This window comes from Halichoerus grypus, chromosome 2 (genome assembly GCF_964656455.1).
Source record: "Halichoerus grypus chromosome 2, mHalGry1.hap1.1, whole genome shotgun sequence".
Classification (NCBI taxonomy): domain Eukaryota; kingdom Metazoa; phylum Chordata; class Mammalia; order Carnivora; family Phocidae; genus Halichoerus; species Halichoerus grypus.
This window is the reverse complement of record NC_135713.1, coordinates 208,741,525-208,758,815: the sequence shown is the minus strand read 5'-3', so window position 1 is coordinate 208,758,815 and position 17,291 is coordinate 208,741,525. Positions and strand designations below refer to the sequence as shown.

Here is a 17,291-nt window from a genome sequence, read left to right as displayed (position 1 = left end):
AGCAGTTTTCCATCCCTCCACCTGTTCACGGGCGTTCCAAACAAAGATGCTGTAAATGTTTGTGTAGGTATGGACATTTATTTCCTTTCCTCGTGGGTGAGTGTCTAGGAGTGAGTGCAATGGCTGAGTCAGAAGTAGATGAATGCTTTTCCTTTGTAGTAAATGGCCAACTGCTTTCCAGGTGGCTGTCCCGTTACATCCCGCCAGCAGTTAACAGCTTTGATGGTTGGTGTCTTTCAAACGGTTTATCCGTGTCATCTGAATGATTGAATTTACTGGCATAAATCTGTTTATAATATTTCTCCATTAGCCTTTTAATAGATGTAGAATCTGCTCATTGTTGATATTGTTAATTTGTGCCTTCTCTATTTTTTCCTAATCAGTCTGATTAGAGTTTTATCAAAAGTCTTCTTTTTTTTTTTTTTTTTTTTTAAAGATTTTATTTATTTATTTGAGAGAGAGAGAATGAGAGAGAGCACATGAGAGGGGGGAGGGTCAGAGGGAGAAGCAGGCTCCCTGCCGAGCACGGAGCCCGATGCGGGACTCGATCCAGGGACTCCAGGATCATGACCTGAGCCGAAGGCAGTCGCTTAACCAACTGAGCCATCCAGGCGCCCATTATCAAAAGTCTTCTTAACATGTTTTGGTATCACTAATTTCTCTGTTTCTTTGTGTCCCATTTCATTGATGACTGCTGTGATCATTTTTATTTCATCTGTTCGGGTTTAATTTCCTATATTCTGAGATCATTGATCTGTCTTTTCTAATACAAGCATTTCGTTGCTATAAATTTCCCCCAGGTGCTCCTAGAGCACGTCTCATAAACCCTGATGTGTTGTGTTTTCATTTTCATTTAGTTCAAAAGCTTTCTAATTCCCTTTCTGATTCCTCCCTGATCTGTGGGTTATTTTGAAGTGTATTATGTAGCTTTCAAATATTTGGGGGTTTTCCAGAGAGCACTCTTATTTCTGACTAAATTCCATTGTCGTCTGAAAGCATACTTTGTACAACTTGAATCATTTTACCTCTAGGCCTGTTTTATGTCCATTGTTGGGGTCTGTCTTGCTAACTGCCCCGTGTGTGCTTGAGGAGAGTATGCTCCGCTGCCTGAGGGGGTGTTGAGGATGCTGTCAGATTGTGTTTGTCAATCTCTTTGTGGTTTTGCTTCATGTATTTTGAAGCTGTACTGTTAGCTGCGTGAACGTGTGGAGTTGTTACATTCTCCTGACGAGCTGGTGCCTTTATCCTTACGAAATAACAGGTACATCCCTGGAAACGCCCTCCACAGCCTACTGCATCCCATGCAGACCCAGCTCTCGTGCACCCTTCTGTCTAAAGTTGGTGTCCTGCGCCGTCCTTCTTACAACCTGTTTGTGTGTAAAGGGCACTTGTTTCTATCTACTGAGAAAGTGTGCCTTATTTGGGGTGTTGAGAGGATTTACTCTTGATGTGTTTCCTGACAGGCCAGGTTTTGGTTGACCATCTTGCTGCTGGTTTTTGTCTCCCCTTCTCCCTTGCCTTCTTTTTGATTAATCAAGCATTTTATTTACTTTTTTTTTTTTTTAAGATTTTATTTATTTGTCAGAGAGAGGGAGAGCGCACAAGCAGGGGGAGCAGCAGAGGGAGAAGCAGGCTCCCCGCTGAGCAGGGAGCCCGATGTGGGGCTCAATCCCAGGACCCCGGGACCATGACCTGAGCCGAAGGCAGACGCTTCACCGACTGAGCCACCCAGGAGCCCCTTTATTTACATTTCTTAGTGGTTTTTCTTATGATTTGCTCCTCTGCTGGCTCACTAACACTCTCCTTTGTTACTTTAGTGGCTGGGTTAGGGTTTATCACGTACGTCTTCAACAACTCGTGTTGTATCCTTGCCACACTCTGCACTTGGTGTAGCGCAGACGGGCCTGTGACGGCGCGCTTGGTTTGCCTGCTGCCTGCCGTTGTGGGACCTCCCTGCGGCACGGACGTTTGCGTATTACAAACCTGCATTGCATTATTTTGTTTAAACAGTCCTATCTCTTAAGGGGATTGAAATAATTTTTAAAAATCTTACGTGTAAACTTACGTTGTTATTTCTAGTGCTTTCTATCCCTTTGTGTGGGCCCATGTCCCGTCACTTGCCTTTTGCCCGAAGGGTGGCCTTTCCCATACATAGCAGTGCAGATCTGCTGCTGATGGATTTTTCCAGCTTTTTTATATCTGAAAATCTCATTTGTCTTGGCTTTCGGAGGTTGGTGTCCTCAGTACTTGAAAGATGCTGCCCTGCTGTGCTCTTACGTGCCCGTTTCTGACAAGGCTGCAGTGATCCTGGCCTTTGTCCTTTTTATGTAATAGGGATTTTTTCCCTGGCTGCTTCAAGATGCTGTCTTTATCACTTTTTATCACTCATTGTGAGCGATTTGATTAGCAGGTACGGACATTTATGTGATGTTCTTTATGGCTCCTGTGTGTGGGGTCCGCTGAGCTTACATCTGTGGGTTTGTCGTCTTCATCTACTTCCAGCATCATCTCTGTCCCCTTCCTCCATCTTTCCTGGGGGCTTCGGTGAAATAGGTTTCAGATGACTTGAAGCTGGCTCTTGCTTTTCCAGTAGTTTCTGTTGCTGTGCCTTCGAGTCACACATCTTTTCTTTTGCACCATCTAATCTCAGACACTGTAGTTCTCTAGAAGTTGGGTTTGAGTCTTTTATAAATCTCCCATGCTGTGCCCTTATGTAGCTTTTTTGACATGGAAGATAATTAGAATTTATAATAACTTTTATTTAGATTTATTTTTATTTTATTTTTTAAGATTTTATTTATTTATTGGACAGAGAGAGCACAAGTAGGCAGAGGGGCAGGCAGAGGGAGGAGAAGCAGGCCTCCTGCTGAGCAGGGAGCTCTATGCGTGGCTCAGTCCCAGGACCCTGGGATCATGACCCAAGTCGAAGGCAGATGCTTAACCGACTGAGCCACCCACACGCCTGTTTGTTTATATTTATTTATCTTTAATACTTAAGCGCACACACAGGGGGAGTGGCAGAGGGAGAAGCAGGCTCCCTGATGAGCAGGGAGCCCGACGTGGGACTTGATCCCAGGACCCCGGGATCATGACCCGAGCCAAAGGCAGACGCTTAACCCACTGAGCCTCCCAGGTGTCCCATGTTTATTTTTAGAGAGAGAGCACACGGAGGGGAGAGGAGCAGAGGGGGAGAGAGAGAATCTCAGGCACACTCCCTACTGAGCACAGAGCCAGACACAGGGCTCCATCCCACAACCCTGAGATCATGACCTGAGCCGAAATCAAGAGTCAAACAGTTAACCAACTGAGCTACCCACTCACCCTTGTAATAACTCTTATTATCCTTCTCTGCTCATTGTAACATCAGAACCAGTTTCAGTTGATTGACCGTTCTCAATATGGATGTTTTCTGCTTCTTTGCATGCGGACATTATGAATTTTACTTGCTTGCATGCTTAGTGTTTTACTCTGTTGCTCAGGTTCTTCCTCCACTTAGGATGAAGTAAAGTTACTTTTATCTGTTTAGTTTTTGCATTTCTGCTGACAGTCAAGGGAGGAGGGGGACAGCCTAAGGCCCACGCAGCTGTGTCCTATCTTTCAGGTCTGAGTGTTGTTCATTGCCTCCTGTTCAATGTCTTAGAAACCATTTTCCACATGTTCTGTGTTTTGTTAAGTCTTCTGTTTTTTGCAGATGTGAGGGTAAATTGGGCTCCCATTACTCCATCTTGGTTGATAAAGAGTAACTTCTAAACTCTTGAAAGATAATAATAGTATCTGTTTCTGACTCAGGGTTTCTATACCAAAAACATTACTCATAATGGAAAAGATTGATATGTTCGTCTTTGTTAAAATTTCTCATCAAAAGGCTCCAGAAAAAAAAAAATGCCTTACATACAATCAACAATGGTTTAGTACCCAGGATTTTTAAAGAATAGCTATAAATAGGCAAAAGACTTCCTGATAGAAAAATTGGCACAAGACAAGGGTAGACATTTCAAAGAGGAACAGCGTGTGGCCAATAAATATATGGACGAAAGATCCAAATTGAGAGTTCAGTGGGACGCTGTTTCACACCCACTCGGTTGATGAAAAGTCAGCAATCTGGTGGTAACCAGCTCGCTGCTGCTGGGCGTGTGGAGTGGGCTGTCCATCTCGGGAAACAAGGCGACATTGTCTCATAGAGTCAGATAACTTGTGCTCTGTGTTTGTAGGCATGTGCCTGGGGAAAGTAGATGTGAACAAGAGTTTTGTGGGTAAGAATTTTCATCCGTGGACGTAAATAAGGGTATACTTAGTCGCGCCGTTTGTAGTAGAAGCAAACCCAGACATTCCAGATGCAAGAATAGATGAATGGTGACCGGTTCTCCAAAGGGAATACTATACAGCATGCATACTTCTTAACAAACTGTTTAATACAAGTATAATAAAATTCAGGTGTCTGGGTAGCTCATTTGGTGAAGCATCTGCCTTTGGCTCAGGTCATGATCCCAGGGTCCTGGGCTTGAGCTCCACAACGGGCTCTGTGCTCAGTGGGGAGTCTCCTTCTCCCCCCTGCTCATGATCTCTCTTTCTCTCACAAAAAGATCTTTAAAAAAAAAAAAAAAAAAAAAAGATAGGTACCCACAGGCCCACAGTGCTGCACAACAGTGATTAAATGAGTAAATGGGGGGACACCTAGCTGGCTCAGTCGGTTAAGCATCTGCCTTCGGCTCAGGTCATGATCCCAGGGTCCTGGGATTGAGCCCCGCATCGGGCTCCCTGCTCAACGGGGAGCCTGCTTCTCCCTCTCCCGCTCTCCCTGCTTGTGCGCGCACGCTTTCTCTTTCTGACAAATAAATAAAATCTTAAAAAAAAAAAAAAAGTAAATGGGAAGAGACAAATCTGAGTACTATATATGGATGCTCTGCCCTCAAGAAGTAGAGCATGACAGCATGACCCCCGACCCCCGGAGTGTGGGCTCCGCATAGTGACGTCCTCCCGAAGAGAACAGTACACACACTGGGGAGAATGAACACAACCCATACAGGGGTCAAGGTCCCGTCCTCGGTGACGAGTCACATTGAGAGCAGGGACCCCGACATGACGTGATGAGAAAGCCCTTCAGCTCTGTGGTGTTGCTCCCCAAACCCATCACCCAACATCACATACATCCCGACGGAGGCACTGCCCCAGAATCTCCCCCCAGAACTTCCGGGCCCCCCGAAACCAGGGACGTGAGAGACGGCTCAGCCCAGAGGCACCTGGGGAGAGGTGATGACCGGGGCAGAGAAGAGGGTGTGACAGGAAAACCAAGGAAACCTGAACAGAGTGTGGACTTGTGTTAACAACAGTGAGTTAGACTGGTTCCTGATTTGTGACGCACGCAGCATGTCAACAGGAATCTTTCTTGCATCTGCTCACTCCCCCGCCTGGGACACTGGCCTCCCATTCTCTCCTGGTGTCACTTCCAGCCACTGCGTGCTTGGTCCTTGTCTCGCAGTGTGCGTCTTGTGTGGTGTGTCCCTGCGTGCGAGCACAGGCATGTCGGGTTTCTCTTGCAGTCGGCATCCCCACCATCCGGTGGTGCGGGGCGGAGGGGGACTACAATGTCATGGTGATGGAGCTGTTGGGGCCGAGCCTGGAGGACCTGTTCAACTTCTGCTCAAGGAAATTCAGCCTCAAAACTGTCCTGCTGCTTGCTGACCAGATGGTAAGAATCATGTTTCTGAGGTGACAGGGAGCCTGGGCCCTCGGCACGTGCTTGGTGTGAGTCAGCAGTCTGACGGGACATCCGGGTGCTGTTCTCCTTCTGTGCCTGTTAGTGCCCAGGGAGAGAGTAGGAGTGCATTCACCTCTGCGGCAGGAGCACGGCCGTGGGCTGGGTTTGGAGACATGTGTTTTTGCTGGCGGGCCCCTGCAGGAAGGACTGCTGGTGCAGACTCTCATCAGGGAGGGCTGGTCCTCTCAGGCTGCTGTCAGTCGACCTCCCCTCCCCACCCCCAAGAGCCAACAAGGGGAACTGCCCCGGCCGGCTGGGGGTGCAAAACATGGTTCGTTCAGCATCCTTCCCTGGTTGTGGAGTTCTCTGCTCTGGCCACGGCCCACAGGACGTGCGGTGAGGGCACAGCCCTCGCTCTGCAGGCAGGTGCCTTTCCCAAGGCTGCTGCTGTGGTTTAATCTCTGGTCATTACTTCCCTACCTACAGATTAGTCGCATTGAATACATTCATTCAAAGAACTTCATCCACCGAGATGTGAAGCCAGATAACTTTCTCATGGGGCTGGGGAAGAAGGGCAACCTGGTCTACATCATCGACTTTGGGCTGGCCAAGAAGTACCGGGATGCCAGGACCCACCAGCACATCCCCTACCGTGAGAACAAAAACCTCACCGGGACGGCGCGGTATGCCTCCATCAACACGCATCTTGGAATCGGTGAGCCCGTGGGTGGTGGGGTCTCCTGTGCCTCCGGTCGCCAGGCTGCCTTGGGCACGGCCATCTCTTAGAGAAAGGCCAGCCTCTTGGGGGATCCTGGGAGTGGTCAGCATGTTTGGCATGGAGGCTGGCTCTCCAGATTCTGCAAAACCCTTTGTGAGGTGTGGTGGGGGCAGGTAGACGGTTGGGCTTTCTGACAGTCCCTGTAACATTGGTGTCACTCATCCAGGGGCGTCACAGTTTCCTAAGGACACATCAGGGGCAACTTCTGCTGAAACAAAGAATCCAAGAATATTTTTCTGTGGTTCTAAAAGTTCATTTCCACAGCCAGAGTGTGCCTGGGGTCTTGGCTCTGCGGCTGCAGCCACACACGTGCTGTCCTTGACCCATTTCCCATCTTTTCCAGAACAATCTCGAAGAGATGACTTGGAGTCACTGGGCTATGTGCTCATGTACTTCAATCTGGGCTCTCTGCCCTGGCAGGGGCTGAAGGCAGCCACCAAGAGGCAGAAGTACGAGCGGATCAGTGAGAAGAAGATGTCCACCCCCATCGAAGTGCTGTGTAAAAGCTACCCCTGTGCGTGTCCTCGAGGGCAGGTGTCAGGCTGGCCCGCGGTCTCAGGGTGGCGGTGGGGGGGCACTGGGAGACTGGCTCCCAGATGGTGAAGAGTGTCCTTGAGCTGGTGGCAGCCTTCTGTCCCTGCTGCTCCTTTACCTTCCAGGGACCATGACCTAGGGAGTTGTCCTTGTTCCTGTGGAGAAGTGCCGCAGGTGAAACCAAGCTGTGCCCTGTGCCGCCGGCTTTTCTTAAATATCGGTTCCTCCCAGTATGACCAGTGTTTCAGACGCCGTGTCTCACGTCTTAAGCGTGCGGCAGTGGATGGTGGCAGTCATGTCGATGGACACCCGGTCAGCCAGTTAGCGCTGAGTCTCTTGTCTTACAGCTGAGTTTGCCACGTACCTGAATTTCTGCCGCTCCTTGCGTTTTGACGACAAGCCTGACTACTCCTACCTGAGGCAGCTCTTCAGGAATCTCTTCCACCGCCAGGGCTTCTCCTATGACTACGTGTTCGACTGGAACATGCTCAAATTCGTAAGTGTGCCGCCAGCGCGTTGACTTCTCAGCATAGAAGTCAGCCAAAGGTCTCTGCCAGACGAGGTGCAGGTTCTAGAAGGCACGTTCACCGCATCGGGGGGGCCAAGTGTACCTGCGAGGGCCGTGGCCTAGGTGGGGTCCACCCCAGGGCGGGAGGTTGAGAAGCAAGATCCCTCCCAAGGGAGAGCAGAGGCGGCACCACGTCAGTGCTGGGCCCCCTGGAGCCGGTGGAGTGGGTCTCCCAGATGCAGGTCTGCCTGGAGCCAGGGCTCTTCCTTGAGTGATGAATCTTGAATTGGAAGGTACTTCTATGATTGCTGTCAACATGGCTAAGAGCGCCATGGTTTTGACTGCGGTGTTGAGGCGCGGTTCCAGAGTGTGTGTTACGCAGGAGGGTATGGCCAAGGCCAAGGGCTCTGGCCAGGTGGGGTGACCTCTTGCCCCTCCTGCCTCTGACCCGGCCGTGCGGGTGAGCGAGCCAGGTGGGTGCCTGGAGAGCTGCTAGGCTGTGCTTGACTTTGTGGCCAGGCTTATTGAATGGGCACAGGTGTTCGCGTATGTGCAGAACTTGAGTTTTGATGTTTTCTTCTCTAAATCTGGCCACCCATCCCTGAGTCTCTTATAGGAGTCTAATTAATTAATTTTCAGACACTATTGCCAGAGACTTTCAGGGTTTTTTTGGAACTTCTACTTTGTTTTTCATTATAAATTTGTTTTACTTAGTTAGCTTAAAACAGAAATTGGAACCTTTCCAGGGTGACAAGATCTGACGAAGGAGCAGGACCTCCTCTTGAGAGGGCGTAAGACAAAGGCTTGTCCTGTGGCCTTGGCGGGTGCCTTTGCAGGGTCTGTGCCCTGCCGGAGAGAGCCAGGTGCCCCGCCCCGCAGTGGGCTGGCGCAGGACGTGCGACGCCGATCGCCCAGGGTCTGGGCAACCTTCTGGCGTCGTCGCCCCCCCAGCGGGACTGGCCCCCCTTCTCTGGGCGGGTGGGACAGTGAATCCTGTCAGCTTTGCAGGGTGCGTGTGGTGGGACCAGCACTCGGCTCTGCGCTGCTGCTGGGAAGCCGCCACGGGCGGAGTGGGGCACGAGTGGGTGCGGCTGCAGCCGTCAGACTTCATTTGCAGAAACTGATGGTGGCTGGATTTGGCTCGTGGGCTGTAGTTTGCCGACTGTTGCGTTACAGCGCTGTTCGTTAGAACATGGCGGGTATCGTGCCCCCACTCGTCTGGGTCGTCATTTGCTCAAAGTAGAACTAGCTGTGGTGTCCACCACGCGGGACCTTCCACGGCAGACCTGGCTGCCTGCGTTCTTGTCACGTGGGCTCTGGCCCAACATCCGCCTAGGCCGTCTGGGCCCTGGTTGGGCCCCCCGCCGACCAGATGCCCCCGCTTCTGTGTGCGTCTCGGATCCCCCGGATGCTAACACCTTGGGCCCGCCGCTAACCTGACCTCATATGATTTCCTATTCCTGTGTGGATGCTCAGGGGGAAGAGGCCACCCAGTTGCCATCAGTGTTTGGGGTTCGGGAGTGTTGGGAAGACCTCGTCCTCTCACTCACAGGGTCACGGGGCAGGCTGCTGTCCTAGAGGGAGAGATGCCTCCTCCCAGCCTGCTACACTGCTTGGATGGCTTCTTTGGCAGCAGGGGACAGCTGGGGCCCTTGGGTTGTTTTCCACCAAACCGCGTTCAGTCTGGTCTTACCCTGTTTCCTTTGCAGGGAGCCAGCCGGGCCGCTGATGACGCTGAGCGGGAGCGCCGGGACCGAGAGGAGCGGCTGAGGCACTCCCGAAACCCAGCCGCCCGCGGCCTCCCCTCCACGGCCTCTGGCCGCCTGCGGGGCACCCAGGAAGTGGCTCCTCCCACCCCCCTCACCCCTACCTCACACACTGGTGAGTGGGCTAGCACCACGTCTACCCAGTAGGCACTAGGGGTTTCTGGTTTGTGTGTTGGCCGCTCTGGCTGTTTGAGCTGCAGGGCCCCACGCGGGCTTCAGGTGGGCATGCCTCATGGGAGAGGCTGTGTGCATCCGGTCCTAGTAAACTGGTTTCTGAGGATTGGCTGGCCAGGGGACATCTGTTTCTCTTTCTCCGTTGTTTCTCTTTCTCGTGACACGGATTGCTCCCTAGGAGCATCTCAGTACCCACCCTTCCATCCCCTCCATGAGTGGCATCTTAAGCACGGAGGCCTCGGGCTGCCCTCCTGCTGGATTCCTGGTGCTTCGCTCCTGGGAAGGTCCGCCTCGAGCCAGCACACTGGCGTCCCTGAGTGCTCCCTGGGCCCTGCCCACCACTGCTGACCTCGACATCAGGGTGCAAGCCAGCCAGGGGTTAGCTGCCTGTTGCCACCCTGGAAATCTGATGGTGTGTAGCGGCACCCACCCCTCTGGTCCTGGATGCCGAGACAGCTGAGGAGAGGCCCCCTCACCTCACGCTGGCTCTGGGGTCTGCCCGAGCCCTCACCGTCACCCCTGTCTCCCCCTCCAGCTAACACCTCTCCTCGGCCCGTGTCCGGTGTGGAAAGAGAGCGGAAAGTGAGTATGCGGCTGCACCGCGGCGCCCCCGTCAACATCTCGTCCTCCGATCTCACAGGCCGGCAAGACACCTCCCGCATGTCCACCTCACAGGTACGCGCGCTGCACGGTACGCGCTCCGGGCTCGCCACGGTCGGGCCGTTGCGGGCCGCGGGCCTCTCCGTGTTTGGGCTGCTCTTAGGACGCCAAGCAGATGGGGTGCAGGTGATGAAGGGCTTCCTTCCTCCCTTCTTTCTTTTCTCCCCCATTTCTGAGTTTTAACTGGAGAGGGACGCTCGGCCCCTCGCTGCCGTGCAGCCCCTCGGTTGGGAGCCTGAGGCGGGCTGTGCGGACGAAGGGCTTGGCTCCCCAGCCGCACTGGTGCAGGTGATGGGGCTTTTTCTCTTCTGCTGCCGTCCTCGCGGCCCCGGCCCCCTCTCCAAGCCAGCCCTGGAGGCTGGGCCGTCTTCCTGTGCAGACTGGAAATGCCACGCTGCTCACACCGTGTTTGTCGTGGGCACGCAGCCTGTGGGGCAGTGGCTGGAGGCCCCGGTAAGGTGGTGTGGACAAGCCCGTTTGAGCCTGGCGCCCCGCGATGCACCGCGAGTGAGGGTTCCCGTCTTCTGCAGTCCCTGCCCACTTGTCTTCTTTTGGATGAGGCAGCTGTCCTCAGGGAAATGGCTGGGTCTTGTGGGTCCCCTCCACTCAAACCCTCCTCTTCCCTCTCTGGCTTTGGTGCCGTGGTTCTTCTGCATCCGCTCATGTGCTCTCCACAGATAAGCTCTTTACACACACACGGACTTTCTTCCTCGTGTAGCTTTCAGGGCCCTCTTCTTCGAATGGCGGCGGGTCAGAGGGCATTTCTCCTGCTTCCGCGAGGGTCCTGCGGGGTGTCTGTGCCCCGCGGTATCTGCTGGGCGGGCAGGCACTGGTTTTAGGAACACACTGGAAGTCCTGGGCCGTGCAGTCAGGCCGCACCGCGCTGGGTCACCGTGACGCCTCTCGCGGGCGAGGTAGCGCTGGGCCCTGCTGTTGGCACGCGCTTGGTGCTGGGCATAGCTTGTTGGTGATTGGTGGGCCGAGCACGTTGGTTAGGAAAGCACAGGGTCTATGAGAACCACCCAGAACCTCAGTTCTGTGGCGTCAGCTTGGTCTTCCGGCAGAGGAGAAAGTGTGCCCAGACAGAGACGGTGCTCCTGACCTTTTATTTTAATCAAGTGAATGAATGGTTTTGTTTTGCTATAAATATAAACATTTCTGGTTTACTGGTAGTTCTGCCAGAAATGGGTTGGTTTTGTATGATAAATTTCTCCCAAAGAGACTAAGGGTGCAGGTAGTTTGAATTGTGGGGCTCAAGGAGTCTGGCCAGGGTAATGAGATTGGGCCCCTTATGGCTCCCAGCCCCACACCCCTTCTCCCTCCCCGCAGGACACACAAAGGGCTACGGGCTTCTTCCCACAGGCTCTGGAATCCATGAATCAGCAGCTGGGAACAGGTCCTGGGCAGTGTCTGCCCACGCGTGGCCGAGAGCCCAGGCATGCAGCCTGCTCTGGGGCCCCAAACACCCCAGTCAAGGACAGCTGGGGTCTGTGGATGTCACGGGCTCTGTCTGGACTCAGAATCCAGATGTTGGGCCTCCACCAGCAGAGGTGAAGGGAAGGGACAAACCTAATTTTCTTTGAGGGAAAAGAAAGTATTTGGAGCATCTGGGACCACTGAGGGAAATGAAAGGGTCGGAGAGCCTGCGACCGACCGCTGGGTCTGAGCCCAGCTTCTCCTCCACGGCGTGGCCAGCCCTAGCCTGCACGCCCCAAGAGCCTTCCTGTGAACTCTTCCTTAGCTGAGGCGAGCTTGCAACTGAGAGTCCTGTGTCTTTGTCCTTCTTTTTGCTTTCCATGTGAAGAAGCAATGTGGGACTAGACAGGAGGGAGGAGTCTCCAGAGATTTGATTTGGGGGTGTTTCCTCTCTGAAAGAAGCACCGGTCACTCTAGGAGGTTTCTTAGGACCTTTATGTTGAGGACGTAGCCCCTGGGGGTGTGTCCCCGATGCACCCCTGTCCCAGGGATGGCTTCCTTTGGGTTTTCCTGTTCACCCATCAGCACTCTTTCTTAGGAGACTGCAGGGCAGCAAGAGACTCTTTCCAAGACTCTCAGCAAGGGGCTGACCCCTTCTCTGCCCTGGTGGTTTGGAAGTTCCAGAACAAGGGGAGTTGCTCCAGCTTCTGCTATTCTATAGGTTCCGTTGGCACTTTCCCCAAAGAAAGTGGGGTGAAGGTAGAGCCAGTGAGGCCTCTGTTAAGCGAGGCTGGCCCTGCCCTGGCGGGGCTGAGGCCGCTTCCGCCAGCTTCCTTCGCCGCTACCCTCTCTCAGTTCTTTGTGCGCTTGGAGGAGGGGACGTTGTCTTGTGCAGAGGCACCAAGTCCAGGGAAGTAGTCCATCTGCAAGAAGGTGCTCCGGCCAGCCCGCGGGAGGGCCCTGCTGACCCTCTGCAGCTGGGTGTGGGGGACGGCCGTGGACGCCCGTGCTCTTGGTCCTGACCCCCCGGCCATGCTGCACTCCGACTTCGCAGGAGGGTGGCTGCTCCTCGCCCCGACTTCCTTCTCCAGGGCGGCTTTGTGCTAGGCCACAGTCCCCACACTACCGACCCAGAGTGGGAGTCTGGCTTCTCAGCCGAGCAGCACGGAGCCCAAAGAGCATCTGGTCAGTGAACCTACTGTGGGTTTTTCTCCTTGAGAGGAAAAGGCCTCCTGGGTCCAGTGCTCGTAGTAGAATGTGACTCAGTCTCTGAGCCAGTCACTCCCGGTTGGTTGGTTGGTTGGTTGGTTGGTTTGCGTTCATGCTCCCAAAACAAGGCCTGCAGCCCCTTGGTCTTCTTGTGGCCAGTCCTCCCCCGGCCTGAGCGCAGGCCGCACTGGGCAGCGAGCAGGGCCTCGGGGAGGGGCCGGTGGAGGGCTGCCATCTGGATGTCAGGTTCGCTCACTGCCTGGGCCCTCGTCAGCCTAGAGGAGCAGCACGGCTGCTCTCGTTTGGGGGCCACTCGCTAGGTTCCCGGGGTCCCCTGTGAGGCGGCACGGCCAGTGCCGGGCCTGGCTGAAGCGAGATGAGGAAGGCCTCCGAGGTGGTTACCAACAGCTCTCTTTTCCCCCCACCTCAGAATAGCATTCCTTTCGAACACCACGGCAAGTAGCTGCACGTCTCCCCGTTGGAAGGCAGCACCGGTGAGTGTGCTCATGTCGGGTCTTGTCAGACAGCAGGCGCCGGGCGGGGCGGGCGCTGACCACCCCCGAGTCCACCACCGGGCTGCGCAGGTGGGACCGGGCTTGCATGCCAGGTGCTGCCGGGAGAGTGTGGTCCCTCCGCCCAGTGCTTCTCCTCGCGTGGATTCCAGAGCAGCCGTGCTCCGTCACCCAGTCTGGGGGCGAGCAGACCAGAGAGTACAAACGGGGCGGCCCCAGGACCCTGCCCACCGTGGGCTGGCCGTTGGCCCTGGGGCACTCTCGAGGGTCCGGGGCCCGTGGTGGGAGCAGAAGCCCAGGGCTCTGCACTTGCGCTCGGCTCCAGTGGTCCCAGGAGACTCGAGCCGCCCGGCCCGGGGTCCGTTGTCTGGGGCGTGTGTCGTATCGTGCTCAGCTGAGCGGGCCGTGCTTGGTGGGGGCTCTTGCGCTCTTGCTGCGGGAGTCTCCTGGTGGTCTCTGCCACCCTGGCTTTGTCACTCTCTTCTTTCGCATTTATTTCTGTCCTCGTTTGTTTTTCCTCTCGAGCTCGGTCTCTGCTCAGCGTCCCATCGTGCTGCCGTCTGTATTAACCCGTCAGCCACCGCGTCCGCTCCCCTGCCGTTGGCGCATGGCTGGGCGTCCGAGCCGGGTTCCCTCCGGTCGGGGACGCTGCGGCCCCTCCCGCTCAGGGCTTGCCGCTGCTGGGCTCCACGCCGCTGGGAGACGGCCGCAGGTCCAGCGTGACTGCGTTCTCAGGGGCACCTCGACGGGAGCTACTTTCCACGCCTCCCCCCACGGGGAGCCCCGGGGCCCACACAGCGCCCGGTCCCGGCTCTCAAAACCCCAGGTTACTTTCCAGGAAGGAGTGCTGGGAGCGAGTACTTCTTCCAGCTTGGACTCTGTCTGGTCCGATCGTTCTTGGGCTTCTAGCTCCGTGGCCACCCGGCCTCCTTGCTTGCATGCCTCTTCCTCCTTCCCCCTCTTCCTGTCACTTGTTCTGCTGAGCACGTGGCCTGGCCGCAGAGGGGCCGTCCAGAGTGGCCGGGGTGCGGGCGTCCAGAGTAGGGCTGGGCAGCATCTCCGTCCCCTCGCCGTCACTGGTGTTCTGTGCCCAAGCCTGACCAACCGGCCCCGTGCCTCTGGCCTCATGCTGACCTTCTCCTGTGCTTTGGCTCCGACAGATTCCCGGTCGGGTGGCTTCCAGTGGTCTTCAGTCTGTGGTGCACCGATGAGAACTCTCCTTTTTGCTGTGAAGGGCAGACAATGCATGGCTGATCTACTCTGTTACAATGGCTTTACTAGTGACGCGCCCCCCGGTCTAGAACCGAAATGTTAACACCGGGAGCTCTCCAGGCCGCCCAGCCAGCGACGCCCGTGGGGGAAACAAAACACAAACTAAACCGGACAGACTCCAAAGCGCTGCCGTCACAGGGGCCGCACCGCGGGCCCCCCACGTGCACTCGGTTGTCACGGGCTGGGAAGAAGAGCAGAGTGTGAGAGACAGTTGCAGAGAGAACCAGACTCCCGCTCCAGAGCCTTTCGGTTCCCCTCCAGTGGCCGTGCGCCCTGCTCCCTGACGAGCCTACTGTAACCACCGATCTTCTACTTGGTTAAGACAGTTTTGTATCATTTTGCTAAAAATTACTGGCTTAAATCTGTGTAAAGAGATCTGTCTTTTTATTGTTTCTTTCTTGTCCGTTTTTGCGGTCTTAAAACTGATGTTGACTTTAACGAGCCCTGGAACAAAGGCTGGTGTGGAGTTTCTGTGTAGGGCAGAGCTAGTCAGGGAGCAGAGCGCGCGCGGGCGCCCGTCCTCTGCTTTGTGGTCCCTTTGTCGTGTGGTCCGCTGTGGAGAGGGGTTTTCTCACCGGAGGTGCTGTCCCGTGTAGACGTGTGTGTAAGTGATGTGTGTGCGTCTGTGTGTGTGTCGTGTGCCGTGTGTCCTGTGGCCTCATTACGCTGGTTTTGGCTGTCACTGTCCCTTCCCCACCTACGCCAGATCGCCTGCGCGACGCGGTCCTCAGAGCAGTTAGCGGGTGCCGCGCACCGGAGTCCCCCGGACGCGGCGAGAAGGAAGCCAAGCACGGAAGACCTCGGAAGCCAAGGCTTTTTGCATTGGGCGTTGCTGGTCCCCCTGGAGAGGATTTTGAACCAAGAGACATCAGGCTCCTCCTTGGGGTCACGTGTGGTTATTTTGGTGGTGGTGTTGCCTCAGTGTCTTTGGATTTGGGAAATTTTCTAAACCGACTGTAAATGTGAACAGTGTAGATTGGCCCTCGCTATGTGCATGAGTCTGTGTGCTCAGAACCCAGGACGCGGCCGTCTGCGCTGTGCCAGGCTTAACCACAGCGGCCTCGGGCCCCAGGGGATCCACCCTGAAGTGCCAAGAAGCTGGTGACTCAGCTGGTCGTCCAGGAGGTGCAGCGTCACACGCTTCCTTCCACGACCTTCGTTGGGACGTAGCGAACCCCACAGGGGTCAAGAAGCAGGGCGGGGCTGAGTCTTGCAAGAAAGACCCTCGGGGCCACTGGGCCGCGTGGGTGGTTTTCCAGGACACTCCCTCGTTCTGTAGCACGCAGCGGCACCAGGCGGGGTGGCAACCAGTAGCCGGGAGTCGCCCCCCCCCCCCCGGCCCCCCTGTTGTGGGAAACAAGGTGCAATAATTGGTATCCGTGGGTACGTCCACCTCTCCTCCTGTCACCCTGCTGCAGAGTGCTCTGTTTGGAGACCGGGGCGCTCGCAGCAGGTGAGGGGCCTAGAGGCGTCCATGTCTGTGTTTCTCCCCTTCCTGCCTCCTCGGGCCCCTAGCACGGGAGCGCCGGTCCCAGGACACCCTGACTGGTGCGTGCTGACGGCACAGAGCGTGGCTGTTGGCTGCTTTGGGAAGTCCTGAGCGGGCTACTCTGTGTTTTGGGGTGCAGGGACCTGGCCAAGTGGGGCTGTGTTTCTAGTAGCGCAGTGCGAGCCTGGGCGGGTCGGGGCGAGTTGGGGGCTTTTGTTGTGACCAGGATCCTCTCCAGAGGTGGGCCCACCCCTGCCGGCGAGGCGTTAGCAGCTGCAGCCGCCGACGGAGGGCTGGAGACGGCTGGGGCAGCCTTCCCTCGCTCCGCGTCTGGGCTTCGACCTGAAATTGCTGGATGCTTGTTTGAGAGGTGGGCCCAGACCCTGGGCCCTCAGCTGTGCGGCCGTCCGTCTGTCCGTCCGTGCGTGCACACTTGCTGCCCTCCCACTACAGGAAATGTAGTTGCCACGTCTGTATCATCCTGTGTATCGGTGGCCAGTCTCTGACTCGGCACATTTGTGTGATCACTGCATTTATGTGCTTAACCACCGTGTAAATAATAAACCCGTGATGACTTTTACCTTTCCTCCCCGCCCTCCACTGCTCTTTATTTCGTAGTCAGAGAGGTGTCGGTGCGTGTAGTTAGCCAGGTGACAAGTGATCTGAGAAGGGGCGTTCGTGTCCTCCCGTGGCCCAGCGGTGCTCTGCGTGTAAGCTGGTCGGCAGCAGGCCACAGGGACAGGCTGCCCCTTCCCGAGGTCCCAGAGCTGACGCCCGTGCAGGCCGTCCACAAGCGCCAGTCCCTTCTCCCCTGGCTTAAGCATCTTCGCGGGGCAGGCGCCTGAGCTCCGTGGGCCTCGGCGCAGCCCGGGAGGAAGTACTATGCCTGCCTTGAGTACTCTGGGGAGCGAGCAGTGCTCCGGCTGCCACGGAGGGGCGTGCGTGGTTCCTGCGAGGCACGGTCAGCCCCAGTCCCCGTGAGGGGCCAGCATACATGCCCTGGGCCTGGGGTTCCGTTGTCGTCTGCCCGTCCTCACCCCCCACTCCAGCTCCGTGGCTCCCGGGTGGGCTCATCCCTTTGTTGTACTCATGGCCTTGGCTTCCCCTCCTACTTGAGCTGTTGAAGCCCCCAGGGGCCTCAGACCCTCCTGAACAAGAAGGTGTGGGGCCGGCCCTTGGTGCCTGGGGGCGTCCTGGAGGGTGCGGGCCCTGAGTCCCTGCCCTTGGGCTCAGGCCCTCCCCTTCCTGCCACTGGCTGAGCCCAGTGGGTCTGAG

General features: G+C 55.8%; 1 protein-coding gene across 4 annotated transcripts in view; it reads left to right on the top strand.

Annotated features, from left to right (window-relative positions):
* Positions 1 to 17,291, top strand: part of CSNK1D (casein kinase 1 delta) — a 34,336-nt gene that overhangs the window by 14,263 nt on the left and 2,782 nt on the right. For 2 of the 4 annotated variants that reach the window (XM_036093355.2, XM_036093328.2), the window contains 6 exons: positions 5,541 to 5,689; positions 6,185 to 6,413; positions 6,820 to 6,990; positions 7,358 to 7,506; positions 9,228 to 9,399; positions 9,994 to 10,133. In XM_036093355.2, the coding sequence (XP_035949248.1) occupies positions 5,541 to 5,689; positions 6,185 to 6,413; positions 6,820 to 6,990; positions 7,358 to 7,506; positions 9,228 to 9,399; positions 9,994 to 10,133 (1,010 nt within the window). Of the gene's footprint in view, positions 1 to 5,540; positions 5,690 to 6,184; positions 6,414 to 6,819; positions 6,991 to 7,357; positions 7,507 to 9,227; positions 9,400 to 9,993; positions 10,134 to 13,173; positions 13,238 to 14,415; positions 16,603 to 17,291 lie in introns of those variants that run through there. The other 2 variants (XM_036093345.2, XM_036093336.2) reach the window with 2 other exon arrangements.